Source organism: Lissotriton vulgaris, chromosome 10 (genome assembly GCF_964263255.1).
Source record: "Lissotriton vulgaris chromosome 10, aLisVul1.2, whole genome shotgun sequence".
NCBI lineage: Eukaryota > Metazoa > Chordata > Amphibia > Caudata > Salamandridae > Lissotriton > Lissotriton vulgaris.
In genome coordinates this window covers 57,455,707-57,482,728 of record NC_141698.1, presented here as the reverse complement: position 1 = coordinate 57,482,728, position 27,022 = coordinate 57,455,707, and the positions used below count along the sequence as shown (strand labels likewise).

At 43.7% G+C, this 27,022-nt stretch overlaps 1 protein-coding gene across 1 annotated transcript in view; it reads left to right on the top strand.

The window, feature by feature from the left end:
* The window catches only part of LOC147684606 (UNC93-like protein MFSD11), a 74,770-nt gene extending 54,208 nt beyond the window's left edge, over positions 1-20,562 (top strand). The window contains exons 12-13 of the mRNA XM_086940446.1: positions 1,512-1,647; positions 20,380-20,562. Coding sequence (XP_086796572.1) covers positions 1,512-1,647; positions 20,380-20,532 — 289 coding nt within the window. The 3' untranslated portion in view covers positions 20,533-20,562. The remainder of the gene's footprint in view (positions 1-1,511; positions 1,648-20,379) is intronic.
* The last annotated feature ends 6,460 nt before the right edge of the window (positions 20,563-27,022 follow it).

Below are 27,022 nucleotides of genomic sequence, written 5' to 3'. Positions count from 1 at the left end.
ACTCGGGGACACCACCACATCAATCGGGGACACCACCACATCACTCGGGGACACCACCACATCACTCGGGGACACCACCACATCACTCGGGGACACCACCACATCACTCGGGGACACCACCACATCACTCAGGGGCACTGCCACATCACTCAGGGGCACCACCACATCACTCAGGGCCACCACTCAGGAGCACCACCACATCACTCCGGGACACCACCACATCACTCAGGGACACCGCAATATCACTCAGGGTCACCACCACATCACTCAGGGGCACCACTCAGGGGCACCACCACATCACTCTGGGACACCACCACATAACTTGGGGACACCACCACATTACTCTGGGACACCAGCACATCACTCTAATACACCACCACACCACTCAGCCCAACCACATCATCACTCAGCACCACAGCAGCACTGTCCTTGCTAGCTACCAACAAGCATTGCCATAGCCAATAGGCTCGCATTAGGAAAGTGTAAGCTATTGGCTTTGTGAATAACAATGCTATTAATTTATATATTTTCAAAGCCAACACATATTAAAAAATGTGTCATTTACAATACCAATAGCTCACACTTTCCTAATGCGAGACCTATTGCATTGCAAATGCTTGTTAATATGGTAGTGAATTTGAAGAGGTAATTTCCTGTTGTTTCATACTTAAAGTCTATGGGAGGTTGAAATCAGTGGAAATGATGTGGCAGTGGTGTACAGTCGAGGTGGTGAGAGGTCTGAGAATATCGATAAAGCCATTGTACTGTTCAGGAAGCCTGTGGGTGTGGTCAAATTTGATTGACATGCTGTTAGGGAGGGAACTGGCATTTGGTGCTGGACCAAGAGGGTTTAGGGCTCACCACAAGGCCCCCTTCTTCTTATGAGCACTGGCTGCATGCTGGATGCTGCAACCTGTGGGTAAAAGGAAGTCCTGAATGATCAAGTATGTGGGGGTTGGCCATGTTTCTGTGATGAAGCGAACATCAAGGTTGTGATAAATGATAAGGTCTGCAACGCCTGGACTGTGGAGTATTTCAGAGCTAGAAATTATGAGGAAACCAGGATATAATTTTCTGCAGGGATGGATACAGGTAAATACTTCTCTGGAGAGGGGCGCTGGTGAATGAAATCTGCTTATCTAACCTATTCTTTTAGAGACGGGTTTCATAGAAAGCCAGTGATGTCACTTCCTGTAGAGATGGTTGATGGGCAATGCAGTGATGTTACTTCATGTGGAGATGTATTCTGGGGAATGGAGTTCATTGATTTGGCTTATTTTTTTAAAGATGGTTTTGGCAGAAAGCCAGTGACATCACCTCCTTTGCTAGGAAATGCAATGATGTCACTTCCAGGGGAGATGGATGCTCTTTTTCAAACAGTGGGGCTATTAGCCTTTCTTAGTAAGGCCTCACCCCTCTTCAATCCAAGTGACATTTACTGGAAGAGAGTCCTATGGCGGTAAGTCTTACAGTACTTCCGTGTAAGCTCCCTTCTTATCTTGTCTCTTCAGTGTTGGCATCGCCATGGCCTGCAGCCTGCTCCTGGGGATTGGAGACGGCTGTTTTAACACCCAGCTGTACAGCCTCTTGAGCTCTCTCTACACAGCCAACAGCACATCTGTCTTTACTCTCTTCAGGCTCATACAAGTAAGTGTTCAGGCCTCATTGGATTACAGAACTGCCTTGAATGCACAGCATGCAAACATTATTTTTGGGAATTCTAGATTTCTGTCATTTGCTGCTGGCTTAGAAAGTCTATTGCAGTTTCTAGCAACTAGGTTCACTCCAATAGCTGCAAACGTTAGCTTATTCACATGTCAGTTAACACCATCTCAAAGGCTTGTGTACTTTTGTTAATCAACACATTTCCTTGTTGGTCTCCAGATGTGTTCCTTGTTAGGGCCCATTCACAGCTAGACTTGCGTAAGGTGTTTCACATGATAAGCAACACCACAGCGATAGGAAATATTCTCGCTGAGAAAGAGCAATGCCAAGACATTGTCGCCTCCTGAAAGCCCCCCCAACCCCTTTTTCATGCAAACATCCATGGGCGGGTAGGAACCACTAAAAATAAATACTTTGTGGGTCATTAGGAGGTAGGGCGAATAGCCACCGCCCGCATTGCGGTGGCGATCCGCCCTACATCCTTCCCCACCCGCCACCCATTTACCCCCCGCCATATTAGTATGGCGGGGGGTACCCCGGTGGACGGGAAGACCGTCTGCCACTTTTCCGCCCGATCGATTAGTCGTTGGGCGGAAAATGGTTTAATATGGTAGCGGTGTCTGCTAGACACCGTCATCCATATTAGTATGGGGGCGGAAACATGCCTTATTGTGGCGGCATTGCTGCCTCGGAAAGGCATGCGGATTCTGTTGCAGGCCCCCAGGGTATTGGGGGGAGTTGGGTGCACATGGGGGGTATCTATGGTACCCCCCTACATTGTCGTAGACATGGTGGCAGGCACCTCGCGGTGCCTGTCACCTTGTGCATGACAATGCACGCAGGGCATTCCCAGCATTGTGACGGGTGGTGCTGTGAGCACCACCCGCCACAATGCTTGGAATGGAGGATTCCACCCCCATGGTGGCGGTGGCATACTAATCGCCGGTGCGGTACCGCCGCACCACTGGCAGTCGGTCCCAGCACCTCTAGGGTGGTGAGTCGACTGAAGTCCGCCCGCCATCCTAATTGGCCCCTTTGTGTTGGAAATACTTGTAGCAGGGTCTATTTTGAGGCAACTGTGGGTTTATGGATCTGCTGTTATAAAGAAATACAGCGCTAATAAACTTTCTTTAGCAAAACGAATGCTGTTAGTGAAAATATCACATCAACAATCTATATGCACAAATTGATGTTAGTAAAATAAATAAATAATAATAGCTGCATCTTTAAAAAGAAGACACTACAAAAAATGTAACTCAACAAAATTCCTTGATGAGCAGTTGAGGGTGACTTTCTACCATGACGTTATTCCCAAAAAATGCCTTTCCAACTACCAGAAACACTCCATGAGTATTCAATAGCATGAAAAATGTGATCCAAGCCATAAATGCAGCCATATGGAAATCAATATTTTAGCTAAACCAATGAAGAAACTACTAGCGAACAATATAGAAAAGGGAATTTGTTATTTATACAAAGCACGTCTGCATATGACATTTTGGGATTTGAAAAGTTTTGTTTAAAAACCTTTCCAAGTTTAGGCTTTTAATTTTTTGAAAAATATTTGTAAATGCAATGCATTCTCAAGTAAAACTCTAATGTTACAAAGTCGAATATATTGATCGCAGAATTAAAATTACATACTTAAAAGAGTCTGAAACATGTTTGAATTCTTTGTTACTATTACAACTAATGGCAACATTTTCCGAATTTTCGCTTTAATGTTCACAACGTATAATTTGGAATATTCCAATATCACATGGATATGGATGCCATCATCACACAAAACACATTATAAATTAAAACACAGCCATATGGGTCGAAGGCCTGTCTGCAGCTTTTTTCCATTCTTAGGAATGTTGCGGTGACCCTGTCTTATCTTGATTAGTTAGGGTTTTCTGGGAAACTAGCTTTTGCATCGATGCATTTCTTATATGCTCATGTTATGGCATTTTTCATGCCCTGTCTTGTTCCATTACACCTTGCAAAATGCATCTGGTAAAACCTGTTTAGGATGAGTCGAATTGAAGTCAATATATGGAAACCTTTTTGTTTCCATGTTACCATGGGAGTTTTTTTATATCACTAGTTATGTTTTTATTCTTTTGTATAATAATGGGTTTATATTTCATTATTGACATATTCCAGTTTTCATTGGAAGCTATTCTGTGGTGAGCCGTTTAGTTATTTGTGAGCACAGCTATTTTAAATGTGAACAGTGTGTTTATTGTACATATATATATGTATATATATATATATATGTTGCAAGAGCTCGCCTCCGTCTCCACAAGAGAACTACAGCCACACACCAGCAAAGACGAGGTAGACCCAGTTTTCGTGCTTGTCTTTTTTATTATTTAGCTTCAAAGTGCAACCATGTCAGCCACGACGCGTTTCGGCAGATCCCTGCCTTGATCACATGACCAATATATATATATATATATATATATATATATATATATATATATATATATATATATATATATATATATATATATATATATATATATATATATATATATATATTTATTTATATATATATATCCTACTAACAATCGCAACATTCTATTCCCGATAACTTTGGCACCGATTGACGAATCTTTGCGAACTTTTCAAAACTCGAGGGTCGCTCTGGTCCGCTCTTATCTTTGAAGTTTCGGGGTGATTTGTCAAGCGGGGGCAGAGAAAAAGGGGGGGCCCCAAAACATGTTTTCCCCATGCAAATTTCCATCGGAAAATGTTGCCGTGTCTACAGCCCGAACGGCTGAACGGAATTACACCAAATTTGGCAAAAATGTGCCCTTGGTTCACAAAGAACTCTTTTTGTTAAATGGTGTAAATCTGTTCTGTAGTTGCTGAGAAAATCAAATAAAAAAAAATAGTGATATCTATGGCGGCGCAGGATCCACGCACCCTCCCGATCACGAGCTTCATGCTAATTGGCTGTCAACACTCCTAACCAGGAAGGGTTGGCAGGCATCTTGTGCCTCGGTAGAACCGAGGCACAAGAAAAGACAAAAACAAATGTGCAAAACACGAAAAGGGGGCAGAATAGAAACACCCTGACCCCCTAGGCCTGCTTAGGGGGTCCCACAAGGACCCCCAGGGCCAAAATTATTATTATTTAGTTTTTTAAATTGCGGGAAGCGCGGAGGATCCACGGATCCGGCCGCGGAAAAAAAAGCAAAGCACGGGCTCCATTGCTTTGTTAATATTTAGCCCCCGGGTGGGTCAAATCCCGGGGGCAATCTTTTATTGTAATGGGGCCCCCCAGCACCGGGACCGCCACCCCGGGGCTTTTTAAACATATTTGCGGGGGGGCTCACAGCCCCCCCAGCGCCGGGGACCGCCACCCCCGGCGCTTTTGAATTAAATGGGTGGGGGAGGCTCAAAGGCCGCCAAGCCCCAGGGACCGCCACCCCGGGGCTTTTTAAACATATTTGCAGGGGGCTCACAGCCCCCCAGCCCCGCGGACCTCCACCCCCTGGGGCTTTTGAATTAAATGGGCGGGGGAGGCTCAAAGGCCCCACAAACCCGGGGACCGACCCTCCCGGGCTTATCTAAAATATTTGCGGGGGCTCACGGCCCCCCCGCAGCCCCGGGGACCGCCACCCCTGGGGCTTGTTTTAAAATAAATAAAAAGAAACCTAACCTGTGTAGGTGGACTCGAGCCTCCCCACATGCCCCTAGACCGCCACCTCCCTGGGGCACTGAGTATGCAAATTGGGAGGTGTGTTACGGACCCCCCAGCCCCGGGGACCACCACCTCCCTGGGGCTTTGCTAATGTTAGGAGGGGGGCCCACTCCTGGAGCCCTGTCATGGCCCTGGTGACCGCCACCCCCCAGGGCCGGCTCCTGCAGTGTCCCGGGGTGCCCACCCGGCACACCTCTATTTGCTATGGCAGGGAGGGAGCTTTGCAGCTCCCACTCTGCCATAGCAAACTCTACTTTGGTATTCGGAAGAGAGAGCAGGAAACCTGCTCTCTCTTCCAAATACCAAAGCAGATTGCTTTTCCACACAGGGAGCTGCATCTAAGCAGCTCCCCATGTGGAAAAGCAATGCCGGCTCCCGCAGGAGGCGGGGAGCCGATGGGACCGTGGGGGGATTGGGGACCCCCCCACGGTCCCCAACAGAGAGGTCCAACCCCGGGGGATGCGGTTAATAGTGGCCCGGGAGGGGGGCCACGCGGCCCCCCTCTCCGATTATAAATACATTTTTTTTTAATTTAAAAAGGAAAGGCCGGCCCCGGGGGATGGAGTCCCAGGCCATAAATGGCCTGAGGAGGGGAGCCACGCAGCCCCCCTCCAATAATAATAAAAAATAAAAAAATGACCATGCCCTGTGGGAAGGGGTCCCCGGGGCCAATTATGGCCTCAGGAGGGGGGCCACGCGGCCCCCTTCCAAATTTTTTTTATAAAAAAAATAAAATAGGGGTCAGGCCCTGGGGGATGGGGTCCCCAGGGCCAATAAATTAGGAAAAGAAGGTGGGCCACACAGCCCCCCTTCTTAAAAAAAAAAAAGTTTAAAAAAGATCGGCATCGCGCCGGAGGCCCCGCCCCCTCCCTGCAGTACTCTGCAAATGCGCACCTGGCGTGTTTGGAGATGAGGAAATGATTCCCCTTAAATACTGGGGGTCCCTAGGGGCCAACTAGCCCAAAGGAACCTCCAGTATGCACCAGGGAGCTGCGTTGCAGAGAGGTGTTTTGAGGCCGCGCCCCTTTTTACACCTCTCTGCAACGCAGCTCTGTGGTGCTTAAAGGAGGTACCTGGTGGGCTAGTTTTACCCCAAGGACCCTCAGGATTCAAGGGGGGTTAATTCCCCATCTTAAAACGCGCCACAGGGCGCGTTTGCACAGTGGTGAAGGGAGGGGGCGGGGCTTGAGGTGACATGTGAGCAAACACGCCGTGTGGCGTGTTTTAAGTTGGGGAATTAATTCCTCTTCAATCCTGAGGATCCCTGGGGGCTAACTAGTCCACCAGGTACCTGTAAGCGCCATGGAGATATATATATATATATATATATATATATATATATATATTCACAGAAAAAACCATAGGTTATACTCCATATATAGTTAGGAATTTGCATTTACAAAACCTTGAAAATTCAATGAAAAAACCATTGGTTTTAGGCCATATATAGTTAGGGATTTGCATTTAGAAAACCTTATTTTACTCGCATAAAACCATTGAAATTCCATATATAGTTATAAGCGCTAACTATATATCGCGCACCCGCAATCCACTGCTGATGATGTCACATATTACATCATTCATGACATGGTTAGTGACATCACTGATGACATCACTGATGACATCTCAAATGACATCACTGATGACATCACTGATTACAACATCCAGTGACTGTATGTTTCTGTAAAGTTAAAATATGTTTTACATATTGAAGAATGAGTAGATATATAAGTGTCTGGATGAAGGATTTAGTAGGTGCATGACTGACTGTATGAGTGAGTGATTAAATGTGTCTCACTGAGGGCATGAGTTAGTGACTAAACTGTCTTAATTTGTACATCATTATATCTGTTGTTCTACAAACTGCTGCATATGTTGATCAGTAGCTATATGAGTAACTGTATGGGTTATTGATTGGTTGTCCAAGTATTTGTATGGGAAACTGAGTGTGTGTGTATGGGTGGCTGGGAGGTGTGTGACTCTGTACATAGATGTGTGAGTAGTTGATTCACTATATGTATAGATTCAAAACTGCATGTGGAAACAGCTGTATGGGCGGTTGACTGTGCATGAGTGTATTAGTGAGTGAATGGATATCTCAGTGCTACATGTCAAATTAAGTACATATGTAAAACACAGTACATGTGAGAGTTGACATCTATAAATAACTGTGCATAAGAGCTAGTGAATGTGTGAGTGGCTGTATGGATCATTGTGAACATGTATCAGAGATTGTATAAGAGAGTAAAGTAAATATGTGTTAGTATATGTTTGAATAAGTAAGGTGTGTATAACTGTATAGTTGAGAAAATGGAGGTGTGATTGATTTTTGGCATAACTGACTAGGTGTGTGAGTAACTCCATGGATGAGTGACTGTCTGTTTACACTGATTGTATCTAAGGTTATATTAGAGTCTGAAGAGATTCATGGTATTATCACATGAATGATATCATCAGTGATGTGATCAGTCATGTCAAATGAGATGTTATCAGTGATGTCATCAGTGATGTCATTTGAGATGTCATCAGTGATGTCATCAGTGATGTCACTAACCATGTCATGAATGATGTAATATGTGACATCATCAGCAGTGGATTGCGGGTGCGCGATATATAGTTAGCGCTTATAACTATATATGGAATTTCAATGGTTTTATGCGAGTAAAATAAGGTTTTCTAAATGCAAATCCCTAACTATATATGGCCTAAAACCAATGGTTTTTTCATTGAATTTTCAAGGTTTTGTAAATGCAAATTCCTAACTATATATGGAGTATAACCTATGGTTTTTTCTGTGAATTTCAATGGTTTTTTAATAGCAAACATCAAAAGCTGTCAAATGTCAAGTACGTGATAGGTAAAAACGTTTTCGTGTTTATGCACGCTGATGTGCTTTGAACGCTGCCCCCCCTCCCCACTCCCCTCTTTTCTCTTAGTAGTACTCTCTCTTTGCAGATAGTGAACGGTAGTTAACGCAGACCTTTACCCCTGTTGTAATCCGTCGTACCTGCTTGTCTCTCCATTTGATTGATTATTATCCAAGCATTTACTGTTTTACAATTGGTTCTCTTTGGATCATTCTCTATTTACAAACAAGCACAAAGTCGCAATACTCTGTTTAGTCTTTGCAGATAGTGAAAAATCGTGTAAAAAAATAAAAGTAATCGAGCAAAATCAGTAGGCCACTAATTGGATCTCTTTTTAACCTCGGTAAAATACAAACATTAGGAATAACCCTTCATGAGAAATACGAAAATAGTGAAATGAATTGAGCTCCACACCATGAGGGCTGCAAAACAGCTCGACTCCGCCACCCACACCGCCCAAAATAACGGCAAACCCTATGCAAATATTATAAATATACACAACACACCACCAAAGAAACAGAATAAAACATTTTATTAAATAACTATTTACATAACTATTTTATACTTTTTATTGCCCGATCCGGCTAGCTCAATCGATCGAGCATGAAACTCATGCACTGATAACAAGCGTTGAGAGTTTGTAGAATGATGGCTTCAGATTTTCCACATACGGTGTAGTGGCGCGAACTGGCAGGGGCCGTTTGGATTCTACCCCTTCTCCAAATAAGATTTTCATACGTGAATGTTCGTTCATGCTTTTTGTCCCTGAGTTGCTTCCATGTCACTGCCTTACATAAATGGCATAAGTCTTGGTTATTGAGTGCCATACTTCAGAATTCTAAGCAGGTCTTGTAACACTGTTTAAACCTTATTGGCACCTGCTGCAGCTTCACTATTCAAAGTAAGTGGGGTCCATTTGTGGACCTGACTGCATTGGAAAACAATGTGATACGGTGCCTCCCTAAACCGCTTGACGGAGGCCCCCGAGGGGCGGTGAGATGGCGCGGACTGAGAGGGGGCGCTTGGCTCCTGCCCCCTCCCCAAGTCGTGTTGCCCTGGTGAGGCCTGAGATCGCCCCCGGCATAGGCGGCCGGCTCCCGGGGTCCGGCGGAATTTTTTCCCTTTTGAAGAATCTTTCATTCTGGACCTTGTCCCACAATCCGTTTCACCTGAAGACACGCTGTCGTAGGGCGCCCCTTTACCGTTTTAGTTGCCATTCCGCCCGCTTTTGGTACTCTGTGCCTCTTCCGCCATTCAGCTGTTTACCGCTCGCTCTTGCGACTACAACGTCTCGCTCACCATGTAGTTGAGTTGCTCCCGCTCTTAAGATTTGACCGAACTTTTTGGACTGCTGAAAGCGGTGGAATTCCGACCGCTGGTTGGTGGAGACATTTTGACTATATTCTGCACCTGCATTGTCGCGTAATGCGTCATATGACGCGACGCGTTAGCGCACCCGGAAGTGCTCCGGTGCGCAAGGCGCAGCTTCCCGGAAACGATCCAGAGCGCGCCGCGCAGCGCGTAACGTAAGCATAACAGGTCATGTGACTTGTTAATAAAACTTTTCATTGGTTCATTTTACTTTTCTTTTCCTAATTATGTAAGACTAGGTCATGTGACCTAAAAATAACACTTTTCATTGGATTAAAACATTTTTTTTCCCCAAACGATGAAAGCCCCACCTTGTTTCTGGATGTTTCAGACTGAAGCTGGCGTCACCATGAGAGCACCACCATCTCGTAGCTCCGTCGTGGCCATTCCGCAAGAAATCATGGCAGCCGCTCCCCACCGGAAGCCTGCGGGAGTCGAGGGCCCCCAAGACTTTTGTACAATCTTCAAGGCTGAGGGGACGCTTTCGAGAATGGAACCCAAGCCCTGGCAGACAAGCGTCCGAGTTCCAAGGTGTCCCAGGGCCATTTTACTGGACCAGGCCCAAATCCGAAGAGCCGGCCGCCATTTTAAGAGTCCTGTGGCAGCCGCCTACCGCTGCACCGCAAGAGTGGGAACAACTCAACTACATGGTGAGCGAGACGCTGTAGCCGTAAGAGCGGGCGGTAAACAGCTGAATGGCGGATGAGGCACAGTGTAGCAAAAGCGGGCGGAATGGCGACTGAAACGATAAAGGGACGCCCCACTACAGCAGACAAGCCTCCGCCATGTGCTTCAAAACTGCATATGTATCTCGTGATATCAAGGTTGGGCAACCAGTACAGAACAAGCAGTTACGAGTCCCATTTACACCGGCGCCATTTTGGGCGCGGCCGGGCAGGTCCAGGATCTACTGAAACATAAAAAATGAGGCTGACGTCTCTGAAGCAGTTCACGAACAGCAGGACATAGCAAATAAACATGAACTCTCTAAAGCTGTTAACTCACTGCAGAACAAAACAAGTGAACCTGAAACCTCTGGAATAATTGTCGCTCAAAAGAACAACACACAAAACTCTGTAGAGCCTGAAGAAAAAAAAACAGAAGGGCACTGTAGTTTCAGACACACTTAACACTAATGACGAAACAAAGATATCGTCTGTTTATAAAGCAGTTATCATCTTGACAGAATTGACAAAGAAGTGTACAGACACCAATGCATCAGCATTCTCGGAGATAACATCTTAAGGAACAAAGAAAGACCTGTTCACTCTTGACACCCCAGGTGCTGTGTATATTGCACTATAGTGCTGCATCGAGAAAACGGGCAACCCTATTGATGTGGATTTTTCATTATTGATTATTGTAAAGAAATGGCGACTCCCCCCTTTAGCAGATTAGCTAAATGTTTGCGTAATTTAGGCATAAAAGTTATATTATTGTTGTTGTTGTTGTTATCGTTATAGTTCTGGTTAATTTCAAAAAATGGTTAAATATATTTACAGTTTTTGTTGCGTTCGTTATATTTAAATATTAATAAAGTTTTAAAATGTAACTGTCTTGGAGTACTATATTTTTTTTAAAAATCGGGAGAATGGGGCCTTGAATCGGGTTATTGTCATGTGTGGGCTTTGCAAGTGTACTACTACAAGATCGGACATTTCAAACTCAAATGCACGTTCTTTTTCTTACCTTTCCGAAGAATGGAGCGCAATAGCAGGCAGAGAAAAGGTGATGCACGTGTTGAACACTGCCTGGCCTGCAAATTGCTGCCAGTGCCCCCCCGCCCGCTCCTGAAAGAGGACACACACACACCGCCGCCCCGAGTACTTCACAAATCTTTAAAAGACCATGCGCTTGTTCAATGGGAAGTGGATAACATGGCTAAGAGCATTTGCTGACTAATGCATGAATATCGCTGACTTTTCAGCGATATTCATGCATTGCGGCCGTTTTTTATCGCATTTGCGATAAACCTTGCTAATAGCAAGGTTTATGTGCGATAAAATTCGCCGAAGTGCGGCGATAATTATTGTCTCTAAACAAGTTAGAGACAAAAATTACCGCTAGCTGTTGGAAATATGCCCCCGGGTTTTTCCTTGCAGGAATCGGGAAGCGAAAGACTAGCACTGAAATCAGTAGTCTCACACCTGAATCGGGAGGGTTGGCATGTCTGGATACTCTACAGCTGGAGCCATAAACTACATCCGCAGGGCTAGGTGATAGCCTAGGTCCGGCCTGGACAATCGGACACAGAGGAAGAGAAGTGTCAGAGGGTGCGGTAGTGAATAGGGTGAAAGGGAGGTGTCGAGCGGGCACAGGGTGTGATTCTCAGAGAAGAGCAGCGCAGATGGGGGGAAGTATATGGCCCATGCATGAGAGAGAGAGCGGGGTGACCAGTGCGTGGGGGAGATTCTTGCGAGGGTGGGGAGCCATGCTGAGAATCGACGGCGTGCAGAGAGTGGCCCTGGTCAAGGCATCTAAAATGGCTGCCGTGCACGACAAAATTGTGGCATTGGACAAAAACGCAAGATGGCGCAGACAATGTTTATCAATAAGGATTCATTTATAACAAAATATTTACTCGCAGTGACAAAATGGTGTTCAACACTTCCTGATTTCCATCGAATCGAACGTTAACAAACGTCACGCAGCAAAAAAAAAAAAAAAAAAAAGCTCACGCACAGAGCGGTTTTTAGCCATGTTATCCAATGGAAGGTGGATAACATGGCTAAGAGCATTTGCTGGATAATGCATGAATATCGCTGACTTTTCAGCGATATTCATGCATTGTGGGCGATGTGCGGCGATAATTTTTGTCTCTAAACAATTAAAACGAAGCACAAAATGGCGAATTCCCGTTTCGCTACCAGTTTGCGGCCCAGTTCGCGGCCCGTGAAGCGCTTCTACCGTGAAAAATCAATTTTTTTTTATTTTCCCCACGGGACCCTTTAATAATCCCAACAACATTCCTAGGGGGTCAAGAGGGGTATACCTTGCCCCCTTTCAATAAATTCCCCCTTTGTTTTTCACCTCTTCTTCTCTCTCAATCCTACCGAGAGATAAGATGGCGGCCGCTCCGGACTATTTAGAATGTTGACAGACACCGGAGAGCCAATCAGCTTTCTGTTATCCAATGGAAGGTGGATAACATGGCTAAGAGCATTTGCTGGATAATGCATGAATATCGCTGACTTTTCAACGATATTCATGCATTGTGGCCGATGTGCGGCGATAATTTTTGTCTCTAAACAATTAAAACGAAGCACAAAATGGCGAATTCCCGTTTCGCTAGAGCGGGGTGACCAGTGCGTGGGGGAGATTCTTGCGAGGGTGGGGAGCCATGCTGAGAATCGACGGCGTGCAGAGAGTGGCCCTGGTCAAGGCATCTAAAATGGCTGCCGTGCACGACAAAATTGTGGCATTGGACAAAAACGCAAGATGGCGCAGACAATGTTTATCAATAAGGATTCATTTATAACAAAATATTTACTCGCAGTGACAAAATGGTGTTCAACACTTCCTGATTTCCATCGAATCGAACGTTAACAAACGTCACGCAGCAAAAAAAAAAAAAAAAAAAAGCTCACGCACAGAGCGGTTTTTAGCCATGTTATCCAATGGAAGGTGGATAACATGGCTAAGAGCATTTGCTGGATAATGCATGAATATCGCTGACTTTTCAGCGATATTCATGCATTGTGGCCGATGTGCGGCGATAATTTTTGTCTCTAAACAATTAAAACGAAGCACAAAATGGCGAATTCCCGTTTCGCTACCAGTTTGCGGCCCAGTTCGCGGCCCGTGAAGCGCTTCTACCGTGAAAAATCAATTTTTTTTTATTTTCCCCACGGGACCCTTTAATAACCCCAACAACATTCCTAGGGGGTCAAGAGGGGTATACCTTGCCCCCTTTCAATAAATTCCCCCTTCGTTTTTCACCTCTTCTTCTCTCTCAATCCTACCGAGAGATAAGATGGCGGCCGCTCCGGACTATTTAGAATGTTGACAGACACCGGAGAGCCAATCAGCTTTCTGTTATCCAATGGAAGGTGGATAACATGGCTAAGAGCATTTGCTGGATAATGCATGAATATCGCTGACTTTTCAACGATATTCATGCATTGTGGCCGATGTGCAGCGATAATTTTTGTCTCTAAACAATTAAAACGAAGCACAAAATGGCGAATTCCCGTTTCGCTACCAGTTTGCGGCCCAGTTCACGGCCCGGGAAACGCTTCTACCGTGAAAAATAATTTTTTTTTTATTTTCCCCACGGGACCCTTTAATAACCCCAACAACAATCCTAGGGGGTCAAGAGGGGTATACCTTGCACCCTTTCAATAAATTCCCTCTTCGTTTTTCACCTCTTCTCTCTCGATCCTACCGAGAGATAAGATGGCGGCCGCTTCGGACTGTTTAGAATGTTGACAGACACCGGAGAGCCAATCAGCTTTCTGCGCGCAAAGTTCCGTTTCACGAAAAGTAAGCGGACCGGATCGCTGCCCGGAGCGCTGTTACAGATATATATCTTGTTTTGAACGTTAATTTCTCAAAAACTACTGGAGCACATATATTGAGACCTAGCAAAGGCACATCGGGCTAACAGTCCCTACAATTTTGCCAAGTTTCGTGCAAATCCATTCAGCCGTTCGGGCTAAAAGTGAGTCCAACCGCCCTATGGAAAACTCAATGTTAAAAACGCGTTTTGGGACCCCCCTTTTTTCCCAGCCCCCCCTTGACGAACCCCCCCCAAATTTCCAGGAGCTGCTCAGAAACAAAATGTGCCATTTTCCTGAAAATTTCAGCCGATTCCGTCCACAAACGCCAAAGTTATTAGGCATAGAATTTTCAGAAATCCCATAGGGAAAAAATCCTAACTATATATACCTACTGGCGATAGCCAGTAGGTAATATATATATATATATATATATATATATATATATATATATATATATATATATATATATATATTTATATATATATATATATATATATATAGATATATATATATATATATATATATATATATATATATATATATATATGTTCTTTATTTAATTCACTCCTCCTCCTATATATTAAAAGTCGCAATCCTGCTGGACTCCTGGGAGACTCATGAGACTCCTATGGGATTGCGATTGATGAAAAGTAAAAAATAAAATGCCTGTCGGTGTTAAGATATTTATATTATTTGACAGAGGGGACATGTGGCCCCCCTCCCTGAGCCAGAGATGGGGCCGGGGACTCAATATCCTGGAGCCAAATGAATCAAAAGGGGCAGGGGACGTGGAGCCCCCTCCCTGAGTCTTAACATGCCCCGGGGACCCCATCTCATGGGGCTGAAAATATATTAATAGAGGATGGAATGCAGATGACCCCATAACCTCTGTCTCCTCATTTTCCATACCCCTTTTGAGCAGGAGTCAAGTTTCGCAGGACGTGCCCCTTGGCAAAGGTGGGTGAGGGAATTCACTTCATGGGACTTCCAGCAGAAGAGGCCAGTCTATCCTATTCCAGCTCTGATAGTGAATAGGACTACAAGGCCCATTTACCTTCTGCTAAGTATGGGCGAATTTTGCGGATTCGCGGTCCGCGAAATCGCGCAAAATGACAAAAAAATCAGAGAGTTCGCGTGTGTCTGTAACTTTGCCAAAGCGCCGACAGGCGCCGAGCTCCCTCGTGTGAGCTGTCCATCACAGTGGGGGACAGGGCGGGAAGACGTTGCATACCCTAGTGTGTGTGGGGCTGGGCCAAGTGGATGGGGCTTTCATGCTAGTTCACATGCCTCTTAAAGGGTCAAAGACCGATCAGAGCAGCAGATGAGAAGAAAGCAGCCTCCTGGCCACAGGAAGTACACAGGGATTGCGCTACAGAAGCTGGTGTACAAAGACCTCCAAGGATTACATCTAATTGTAGGCGATAGATATGGGGAGGAAGCACACCTGGCTAGCCTGGACCGTGCTCACTAGTTGTTTGGGCTGATTATAATGCGTGACTGAATTTGAGCTTCAACTCGGGCACCTGCTTTATATCTGTAAGTGCTTCCTGTTGAGGTTTAATTTTTGTGACAGTAGCATCGTGCCAGAATGAATCCTGCCTGCATATTTATCCACAAAGATGCCACCGTGTTGTGCCATACCTCTACTCAACTGGAGTACTTTCTACTGGCTAATCAGTAAGTGCTACCTCGGTGGGTAAATGTATAGTGCTTTTGCTACACTACAGCTGCATAAAGGGCCAGAAGAGTTATCTCCAGTGACCAAGTGTGTCTGTATTTTGCCACCGCGCCGAAAGGCGCCGAGCTCCCTCGAGTGAGCTGTCCATCACAGTGGGGGATAGGGCGGGAAGACGTTGCATACCCTAGTGTGTATGAGGCAGGGCCAAACGGGTGGGGCTTCCATGCGAGTTCACATGCCTCTTATAAAGGGTCAGAGACCGATCAGAGCAGCAGATGAGAAGAAAGCAGCCTGCTGGCCACAGGAAGTACAAGGGGATTGTGCTAGAGAAACTGGTGAATGCAAAGACCTCCATCAAGGATTACATCTAATTGTAGGCTGTAGATATGGGGTGGAAGCACACCTGCCTAGCCTAGACCATGCTCACTAGTTGTTTGAGCTGATTATAATGCGTGACTGAATTTGAGCTTCCTTGTAACTATTCTCTGACCCTGCCTCGGGCACCCGGCTGTTTAGGGTCAGGACAGGGTCAGAGAATAGTTGCAAGTAAGCAGGTTCGACTCTGGCAGCTTGTCGGCGCCACCATTTGTAACTATTCTCTGACCCTGCCTCGGGCACCCGGCTATTTAGGGTCAGGACAGGGTCAGAGAATAGTTGCAACACATCCTGCCAGAATGTAAATCCGCCCACGAGCGGATTTGCGGATTTTTCAGCAATTTTGCAAGATTCGCGGATCGCCAAATTGCCGAAAATCCGCAAATTCCGCAAGCGGAACGGATTTTGCGCCCATATTTACCGTCTGCACATAACAATGAGCTGCTCCTGGTTCCTTGGAGGCCAGGTGTCGTACTTGGAGTGCCAGGGGGTCATAAGAAATATATCTGCAGAAGCGCCTCTGCGTAGGCAGAAGAGTGACGGTGGAGACAGTGGAGAGAGTTAAGAGATGTGGTCATGCATCTAGCAGCTAGGTGAGCTTGTCTCACACTATCAGCCTGATTATTGCAATAAACAGGTATTCTGTAGGCACAGACCAGGTTCATATTTAGTTCATCATGTACAAAGTGCAATTTCCTGCATACCTTTGTCATAGAAAAATGGAAAAGCTTTGTGTCCCTTTGTTTGTCTAAGCGGTGATGCCTGTTGTCCATAAAACCTCTTGGACAAGAGTTAGCATCATTCACTACTTCAGTGTGGAACCTGAATTAAGTATTGAGCCCTATGTGAAGGTTCTGATGGATTCGCCCAACATTAAAGGGACAGGCGAACAAAAATGTTGATCCCCCTAAGCTGCCTGCTCATTTTGAGGTCACCAGACACAATTCAGTAACTTATTGGGAAAGTTGAAAAGGCTCTTCCAAGTCACAAAATGGATGTAGTACATTACACATACCGGGTTGCTTTAGCAAACTCAGTGTTTTTCAGAATTGCCAGGTAAGCAAATGCAAAAGGTTTTAGTACTTCAGGCCTGGAGTTTGTTAATTATGGTTTTACTGTGAGTTCTATAAAAATCTTTGGCAGACTGAAGTACTGGGGGGCTTGCTCTTTTTATATAGTCTTCTAAATTGCTCAGTTGTAGGTGCGTAGGATGAGAAAACCTCTTCAGCCTAATGACTGAGATCTCCCTAGGATGAAGTATAGGGAAAGTTATAATGATTATAAAACTTGAAACAAATTTGTAAAACTAATTTTATGCAAAATATTGATGAAAATTCATGTTATATATTTATTTTAATTGTAGAATAAAATAAAACAAATGCTACAACAGTATTAATGCAATTTTAATTTACCATGTGATTATTTTTAATATTATGAATTAAAAGAATTTTTCTCAAGTTTAGATTATTTAAAAAAATTCCTACAGAGAGACAAAAATGTTTTCTTATATTTTTTTATTATGTACTAAAAAGGAGTGTGCATACATACATTATTTACATGATGTACAAGTAATGATTTATATTTTAATAAAAAGAATGTTCCCTGAATGTTTAAATAAAACAATTATTAAAACATTTTAAAATAAAATAAGGCATATGATTTATTTTTAGATATTGTTTTCAACATTGAGTTGAACTTGCATATATTTTTAACTAGTTTAAAATATTTAATTTAATATTTCGGATGGGATTTTATTTTATGTCCCTGCCTCCATTATTTTCAAAGGGATGGTGTTATAGTACCAGTGGTTGGCAATGTGTGGTGCTGGACTTACTGTAGTATATTCTGTGAATATCAATGGACTTACATGTTTGTGCATGTCCCTCCCGTAACCGCATCATACTCATCTTTAGTAGTAAGTATTCCCTATTTTCCAGCTCTTCCCCTCTGTCCCCGCCACACTTACTACTAAAAGGTATTCTTATGTGTGCGGAAACTCTGCAGTCAGGCTGGAGATCTCTGTACAGAAGAAAATAGGAGAGCTGGAAGTGGAACCTCCGCACATAGGTTTAGGAATAGCATTTTGTAGTATGTTAACAGTACTATTCTAGTACTACTAACTGTACTACAAAATGCAGTTTGTGAATAGGCCCCCCTTAGTTTTATTACTCTTCATTATTGGTTATTTTATTTGATATCCTCTACTATTCATATAGCACCATGTTTTTATTATGGTTGGATAGTATTATTATTATTTACTTCTGCCTATATGCTTCTAGTGCCTCTACACTTATCTCATATATGTACCCTTCATTTGCCATGTAGTTCATGTATTTGTTTCTTTGTTTCACTGATCTAAACCAACAAAAAATGGCTTGAAAAGAAAAATTACTTCCAACGCAATTGGAGTTTTCCCTCATTATGGTTTCCTAGACCATGGAAGGAGCCACATCGAGGGAACAACTCCACGATGGAAGTGCCCCAATCACCATGTGTCACGGAGGAAGTACCGTAAAATGATCTCCATACTTGGATTGCACCTTCACTGTGTGGGTACATTGCTAATAAGTACCCTCATGTCTGAACACCATAAGGTAGAGCGGCTGGAGGCTTCTGTATGGAGTCGGCAGCCTTTGGTTACCCTCACGCAGGCTGGTGGAATACATGGAAGAGTGGGCTGGGCTTGTGACAGAAGTCCTTTTACTATGTTTCTAAAAGAGTTCCATTCTCTCATTCTTGTGCACACATTTTCTGGGTTGAGTTTCACTCATTTGCACTTCCTGTTCACGGCCGCTGACATTTTTCCTGTCCACTATTACTTTCTGTTGCCTACTTCTGCTACCTCTTATTTTATCCATTCACAAGATATACATGGCTTTCCCAAACATCTGCAAGTATATCTTCAGATATTTTCATGTGTTTATGAAGCACTTATAAATTTACTTCCATTAAGATACATGTTTATTCTTATAGCAAATTATCCTTTGATGAAGTGGGCCTCTTAATATCCTTCTTTTATATCATATTTTGCATTGTAATTTCTCATAACATATAGTTTAGGATATACTCACTAAAATGAATGACATCTGTACAAGTGTTCTTTAGATCACGCATAATTTGTTCTTACTAAACACAGTATTATGGAGATTTTGAAGACAAAGGAGGCCTGGAAATATTTAGGCATACATTCTAGGATCAGTGGATGAGTTTGATGACATGGTACAAGGATAGTAAGCAAAGTAATTGTACAGAGTTCCCCAGAGGGAGCCGACTGATTGGCTCAAACTAACCTTTCTCTCATTGAGTATGACAGGGAAAGTGCATGATGTGAACCCTTTGCGGAATTAAGGATACCTCACACAAGTCACCGGTTGGACGACTACTGTCATCCCATCCGATGACCGTCCAGCGTCATCATTGGTTTCCTGCTCCTGCAACAGGCTGGCGGTGCAATGCCCGTCGGGCAGCAGGGAGGGCTGCACTTTGGTGGAGTTCTTTTATTCCTTGCCAATGGGTGTGTGAGTGTGAGGGGCCTAAAAAAGTGCAATAGTGAGCGTGAGTGTAGTCTAAAAAAAGTCAGTAGAGTCCATTCAACAAAGTTTTAATAGCATGGCTCACTGCTTTATTAAAAAAGGAAATTAAGGGGTATTGAGGCGTGATGGGTAAGGTAATCAATCCTCATTCAACCCTTAGTGTGAGTGTGGTCGACATGTTTCTTGCCTCTAAGGCAATTCATCAGGACCAATAGTGCTCATATAATTGCTTGCGGTCCCTCAATAATAAGAGGAATCGAATATACGACCTGAATAGTGTCGTAGAATGACCCTTTTCTTTATGGACCTCCCGGCAACCGCTATTCCCGTGTGAAGATTCCACAGGCTGACCTGGTGGGGCCAGCAACACGTGTGGAGCACCTCATAAGTTGCTGGCAGCAGGCCTCTAGGCACCTACCCCACCCACGTCGCGATGATAGCAGGACAGCCGGTGCAAGGATACACACTGGTTTCATATATTGTAATACTCCCAAAATAGACAAAAAAGTTAATCCAATGTGTTGGGTGATCTCATAGGGCTTATTATGAAGCATTTGTATGTCCTCTAAATGAGTAAAGAACTACATATTATGGTGTGTGCTTTATATGGCGGCTTCACCACTGCCTCTGCTCCTCTTGATTGAATTAAACAACAAAGCCTAAATTGAACTTTCATCCTGTGCCTTCTTCCCCACAGTCCCTCTCGGCGGCGGTGGCCTTTCTCTACAGTGGCTCTCTTATACTTCCCTGGCAGCTCTTCATCATGACTTTAGCGTGTTTCCTGGGCACACTGGCATTGTTTCACGTGGAGAAAACAGAACTTTGCCTGCTTGGGTTTTGGGACATTTGATATCTGCTGCCTGACTGCCTGCTGTGCAACTGAAGGACCAAGTGACACGTGCTGGGAAGATTACACACTTGTGTGGCTCGAACTCAGCCTCTAAGTCAAGTGTTTGCCTGTGACCTCCACATCCCTCAAAATAAAAAAATAAAAACAACTTGAGCAATCCACTGGAGGCTTCAAACCTCCCCATAGTGTGTATAAGGGGATACACAGGTTTACGAGTGCCACATTTGCAAAAAATGTATAAAATAATTTGAGTTCTCCTGAGTCGTGTTGTGAGAGGTGGTGCCACCTTGCTACGTGGTTGAGTATTATACGTGTGTTTGGTCCTGTGACCTGTGTTTGTTTCAAGCAGAGGTTATTTTGTTCTGTCCATAATGACCACCTTATGTTTGTCTAATGTTTGCGTGTGTGTGTGTGTGTGTGTGTGTGTGTGTGTGTATGTGTACACCTTGTCTTTGTGCGTATGTGTGTGTTGAGGACACCACCTTTATCAAGTGTCTGGATCACTCTACTCCAATGTCTGTGTTTGTGTCTCAGGTCCCAGTGTCTGTATCTTCCAGGCACAGTGTCTCTACCTCCTAGTGCCAGATCATGTGTCAACCAGATTCCACTATATGTGTCTCTCTGCCTGTTGCATATATGCATTAGTACAAGTGCCTGTGTATCCTGGTGCCTAAATCTCCAATTGTCTTTGTTGTGGAGTCAGTGCACGAAGAGAAGCTAAGACTAGTACCTATGTCTCAATCCCAGTGTCCATTGCGCCCATGCCGCTGTTCATAGGTGGTTCTTCCTACTTATGGTCTTGGCGTTGGCGGCCTAGTTCTCTGAGGGATGTTCCAACTTCGTATCCTCTGCCTGTGAACAATTTAGGATTCATTTTTGATGATCATTTGACTTGTTCTGCTTAATTTACAAAATCGTCTTTGGGCTGTATTTTCTATCTTAAGCTATTGAGTAAAGCCTGTTCCTTTACTCCCATTGAAGGTGCAATTTACAGTAATTAGTGCAATAGCTGGCTCGCGACTGGACTATAACGCATTCAATGTACGTCTGTACCCAAATATCTGCTTCATAAACTGCAGATAATTCACAATTATGTCACGCCTCCCTGGTAGGGTGCTTGTCTCTGAACAGCTTAAGTGCTTTCATCAAATTCCAATTGCAAAAAGGGTTCAATCTGAAATTCTGTCTATATACCACAATGACGACTATGGTAAACGTCCTAGTTTTATACACAGATTAATTTGGGTCCATCATCCTTCCCGCTCCTTGTGGTCTTCCACTTCAGGACTTTAGTAGTTCCCAAAACATATACATTCTGAGATGGTGATTGCTCTTCATCAAATGGAATTCTTTGCTGGGCCAGCTGCGGACTTTCACCAATAATTTTGCCTTTGGCAAGGCCTACTCTGATATGTTACCTGGTCGTCTGGTTACTAGTCAAGCTGCCTTATGGTTCATCTTCAGGATGTCCTTTTTAGGGAGATGCCCTTTTCATAAAATTACCAAATAATAACAATAACAACAACAGCAACAACAATAACAACAATAACAAAGGTATCCATAATAATAGTAATGGTCACAGCAACATCAACAACAAAACTACAGCAACAACAATAACAATAATAATAATAACAACAACAGCAACAACAACAAAACTGCAGCAACAACAGTAACAATAATAATAATAACAAAAGCAACAACAAAACTGCAGTAACAGCAATAATAATAATAGTAACAACAACAGCAACAACAAAACTGCAGCAACAACAGTAACAATAATAATATTAACAACTGCAACAACAAAAAACTGCAGCAACAACAGTAACAATAATAATAATAACAGCAACAACAACAAAACTGCAGCAACAACAGTAACAGTAATAACAGCAACAAAACTACAGCAACAATAGTAATAATAATAATAACAACAGCATCGACACCAATAAAACTACAACAGTAATAATAATAATAGTAATATTAATAACACTAACACTATTGCCCCAGACCGCAGCCTCTATCTCCCAGTGTGCCTACCAGTCTCCAGTGTCAGTTCGCTTGATGTCAGTGCCTCCCAAAAACAACTGCTATATAAGTACCAAGTGTTATTCTAAAAGCATCTTGCTATCATTTCCCCAAAAAAGAAACTCTAAGCCAGTTAGATGTGTTAATGCCAAAGTTTTATTAACCTCATAGCTGCGTCGAACTTTCAGCACCCAGTGCTGAACGTTCGAATTACGAGCGCTGGCCCGTCGGCCAACGGTCGTGCGCAGCACTGGCAAGGTAGTGCTCGCGACGACCGTTGGCCGACGGCAGCGCTTAAGGGGTTAAACGATTCAGAAAAGGGGTGGTGATGAACAGAGTGTTTGAATTAAGCAGACCACTCTTACCCAGTCCAAAGATCAGGGCTTGATCCATCACCGTTATTTATCTCACTGCACCATCCCAGCTCAGAACCTGGCTATATGCAAATCAGTCTGTCCCTGGCCCAGTGCATCATGGGAACAGGGCAGACTAAACTACCAAGCCAATTCTTCACCAGAAAGGAGACAAGCTACCGGGGACCGGTTTCTGGCATTTCAGCCTTCTTCGGCCCGGCTTGCTTGAATCCTGATGGTGCAGTGAGAAAGGGACTCATGTCTGAGTATACCCTGCCACACCTATAGTGGCCAAAAACGAGTCAGAAAAGGGGTGGTGATGAACAGAGTGTCTGAATTAAGCAGACCACTCTTACCCAGTCCAAAGATCAGGGCTTGATCCATCACCGTTATTTATCTCACTGCACCATCCCAGCTCAGAACCTGGCTATATGCAAATCAGTCTGTCCCTTGCTCATTGACCCATCAGGATTCAAGCAAACCGGGCCGAAGACGGCTGTAATGCCAGAAACTGGTCCCCGGGAGCTTGTTTCCTTCCCAGTGTAAGAATTGGCTTTTGTAGTTTGGTTTGCCCTGTTCCCATCATGCACTGGGACAGGAACAGACTAATTTGCATACAGCCGGGTTCTGAAACTGGGATGGTGCAGTGAGCTAAAAAACGGTGTTGGATCTAGCCCTGATCTCTTGACTGGGTGAGAGTTTTCTGCTTAATTCAGAGACTCTGTCCCTCACCACCCCTTGTTGTAAATATTTTTGTCCACCCTAAGCGTGGAAGGGTATACTCAGATGTGAGTCCCTTGCTCATTGCACCATCAGGATTCAAGCAAACCGGGCCCGAAGACGGCTGTAATGCCAGAAACCGGTCCCCGGGAGCTTGTTTCCTTCCCAGTGTAAGAATTGGCTTTTGTAGTTTGGTTTGCCCTGTTCCCATCATGCACTGGGACAGGAACAGACTAATTTGCATACAGCCGGGTTCTGAAACTGGGATGGTGCAGTGAGCTAAAAAACGGTGTTGGATCTAGCCCTGATCTCTTGACTGGGTGAGAGTTTTCTGCTTAATTCAGAGACTCTGTCCCTCACCACCCCTTGTTGTAAATATTTTTGTCCACCCTAAGCGTGGAAGGGTATACTCAGATGTGAGTCCCTTGCTCATTGCACCATCAGGATTCAAGCAAACCGGGCCGAAGACGGCTGTAATGCCAGAAACCGGTCCCCGGGAGCTTGTTTCCTTCCCAGTGTAAGAATTGGCTTTTGTAGTTTGGTTTGCCCTGTTCCCATCATGCACTGGGACAGGAACAGACTAATTTGCATACAGCCAGGTTCTGAAACTGGGATGGTGCAGTGAGCTAAAAAACGGTGTTGGATCTAGCCCTGATCTCTTGACTGGGTGAGAGTTTTCTGCTTAATTCAGAGACTCTGTCCCTCACCACCCCTTGTTGTAAATATTTTTGTCCACCCTAAGCGTGGAAGGGTATACTCAGATGTGAGTTCCTTGCTCATTGCACCATCAGGATTCAAGCAAACCGGGCCGAAGACGGCTGTAATGCCAGAAACCGGTCCCCGGGAGCTTGTTTCCTTCCCAGTGTAAGAATTGGCTTTTGTAGTTTGGTTTGCCCTGTTCCCATCATGCACTGGGACAGGAACAGACTAATTTGCATACAGCCAGGTTCTGAAACTGGGATGGTGCAGTGAGCTAAAAAACGGTGTTGGATCTAGCCCTGATCTCTTGACTGGGTGAGAGTTTTCTGCTTAATTCACCACCCCTTGTTGTAAATATAAGGGGTTAAACTGCATTGATTGCCTACCCGCATAAAACAGTGCATGTTGTTGCCTATGGTTCGTCCCAGGTGGGGAGGACTATGTCCGGTGTGTATGAGACTGACGACCACTGTTGAAAATTTGCCCTTGGTGTCTTCTGATGAAGCCATCAGAATGCAGCTGAACTCCTTTAGTTTCTTTATAGAACTTTATAGACCTCAAAACGGTAATATTTCTGATTCAGATATTTCTGATACAGTTAATTTATTGTATTTGTATTTAAAGTACTTAATAAAGAATAAACTTTGCAATAGGTGACTGATAGGGTGCAGTACATTAATAAGAGAGTCAGGTCTAACTAACCCAATTGTCAATATAATTTGGTCTAAAATATGACTTTTTAAGTCTGCGGCGGAGAAATCATTCTTGTCTAGATCAGAGGAATTCCTATAATTATTATGCCTATTCCTACAGAGAATTTACATACAAAAGTGTTAACCCTTTCAAGTCTACACAGCACCTTTTTCAGATGCCTATTTCTCAAAACTGTTTATGGATTTACAGCAAATCAAAAAAGCATGCGTTCTGAGTAAAGTTCAATGTTCATACCACCTTTGGTGTACATCTGTTAAACATTTTGAGCTCTGTCTTTCATTTTAAAAATCCTATCAGAGCTAAAATGGGAAATGTAAAAAATTTTCACCCCCACCCTCTTTAATGTTTTATTCCGTTGTTGTATCTTTACTCTGCTTGGCATTCTGAAAACTAGCTGACTGAGTTAGTAGACTGCCAATGTTTTTGAAAATCCATCAAAGAGTTCAAAGGTTATAGGCAAATCAAAAAGTGCATTTTCAGTGCAAACACCGGGCCCGATTCACAGAACTAACTTAAGACAAAATCCTAAACTTACTACTTTTGGTATTCACAGAAGTTAGGATTTTGTCTTAAGTTTGTCTTAAGACAAACTTAAGACAGACTTAAGACAGACTTAAGTTAGAATTTTGTCTTAAGTCTGTCTTAAGACAAACTTAAGACAAAATCCTAACTTCTGTGAATACCAAAAGTAGTAAGTTTAGGATTTTGTCTTAAGTTAGTTCTGTGAATCGGCCCCACCATCTCGAACTTAACTACATAATGTCTATTGCCACCTTGTAGTAAATTAGTTTTAATTGAATTCATGTGATTGGCCAAATAACTGAACGGGACTAGATTTACATGCATCTAGAAAGACCTGATGTTAAATTAGAATTTGCTTTGTTGAGGAGAAGGCAATTATTTTTAGGTGTAAATCAACAATAGGGGGGACACTTTGTGCAGTCACTCAAAGGGAAAGAAGCCAGTAGGTAAAGTGGACTGACTCACTGCCCCATGCAGCACGATGTGGTGGGCAGAAGCAAAATGTGAATGCCAACTTAAATAAAACTATTTATTTTGCGCACGCTGCATCTCTGAGTTGGCAGCGAGAGAAATTATGTCTTTAATTACTTACTTTACTCCTGTTCGTCGTATGTCTAAGTGCACTACCCCCGCTACCCTGCCCCTCCTCCCTCTGCAAGCCGCCACTGCTATATAACATGGCAACTGTTTATTTCAACTGGAAAAATAAGGTTTGCACGTGCTGCAATGCCTCACATGCTTTGCACACTTCTGCCATCTAGTGTTAGCTGCAAACAATGCAAGTTGTCCATCCTCCAAGTAGAGAAGTCATTCACACACAACTAGCCTTTAGCAAACAGCCAAAGCCCATTACTGAGAGCTTTTTAGCTCCATAAATTCATTATCTCTAGGCACCCTCTGAAGCTTCAAATGAGATTATTTATAAATGAAATGAGCCTAAATGTTTTTAAATCTCTGTATCTCTATTATTAATGATTATTTTGATACAACTGCTGTTCATGGATCCAAGTTTATTCATTAGTACCCGTGGCCTTTTATATTAAAATGGATGTTTGCATTTACCAAAGTAGGAATTATTTGTATTAAAGTTTACATTTATCTTACGCTTGCTGTATGCTTGAATTATTTACCCACGATTTTAATTCTAAATGATCAGAGACAGGGCGGGACTGGTCGTTTCTCCGGGAGCCGGGAGGCTGGTAGGTGGGTGCTGGTTTTGCAGTGGTGGGGGGTGGTTTTGTAGCGGTGTTGCAATATTGGACTCCAATAACAACAAGCATTTGCAATGCAATAGGTCTCGCATTATTTAAGTTTGAGCAATAGTACTGTAAATGGCAATGTTTTTATTTTTATTTATGCGCTATTTTAATTTTCTTTGCATAAAAAAGTACATATAAAATATGTGTTGTAGAAAAGTCATTTATGCAGTATTTACATTTTCTTTGCATAAAATAGTACAT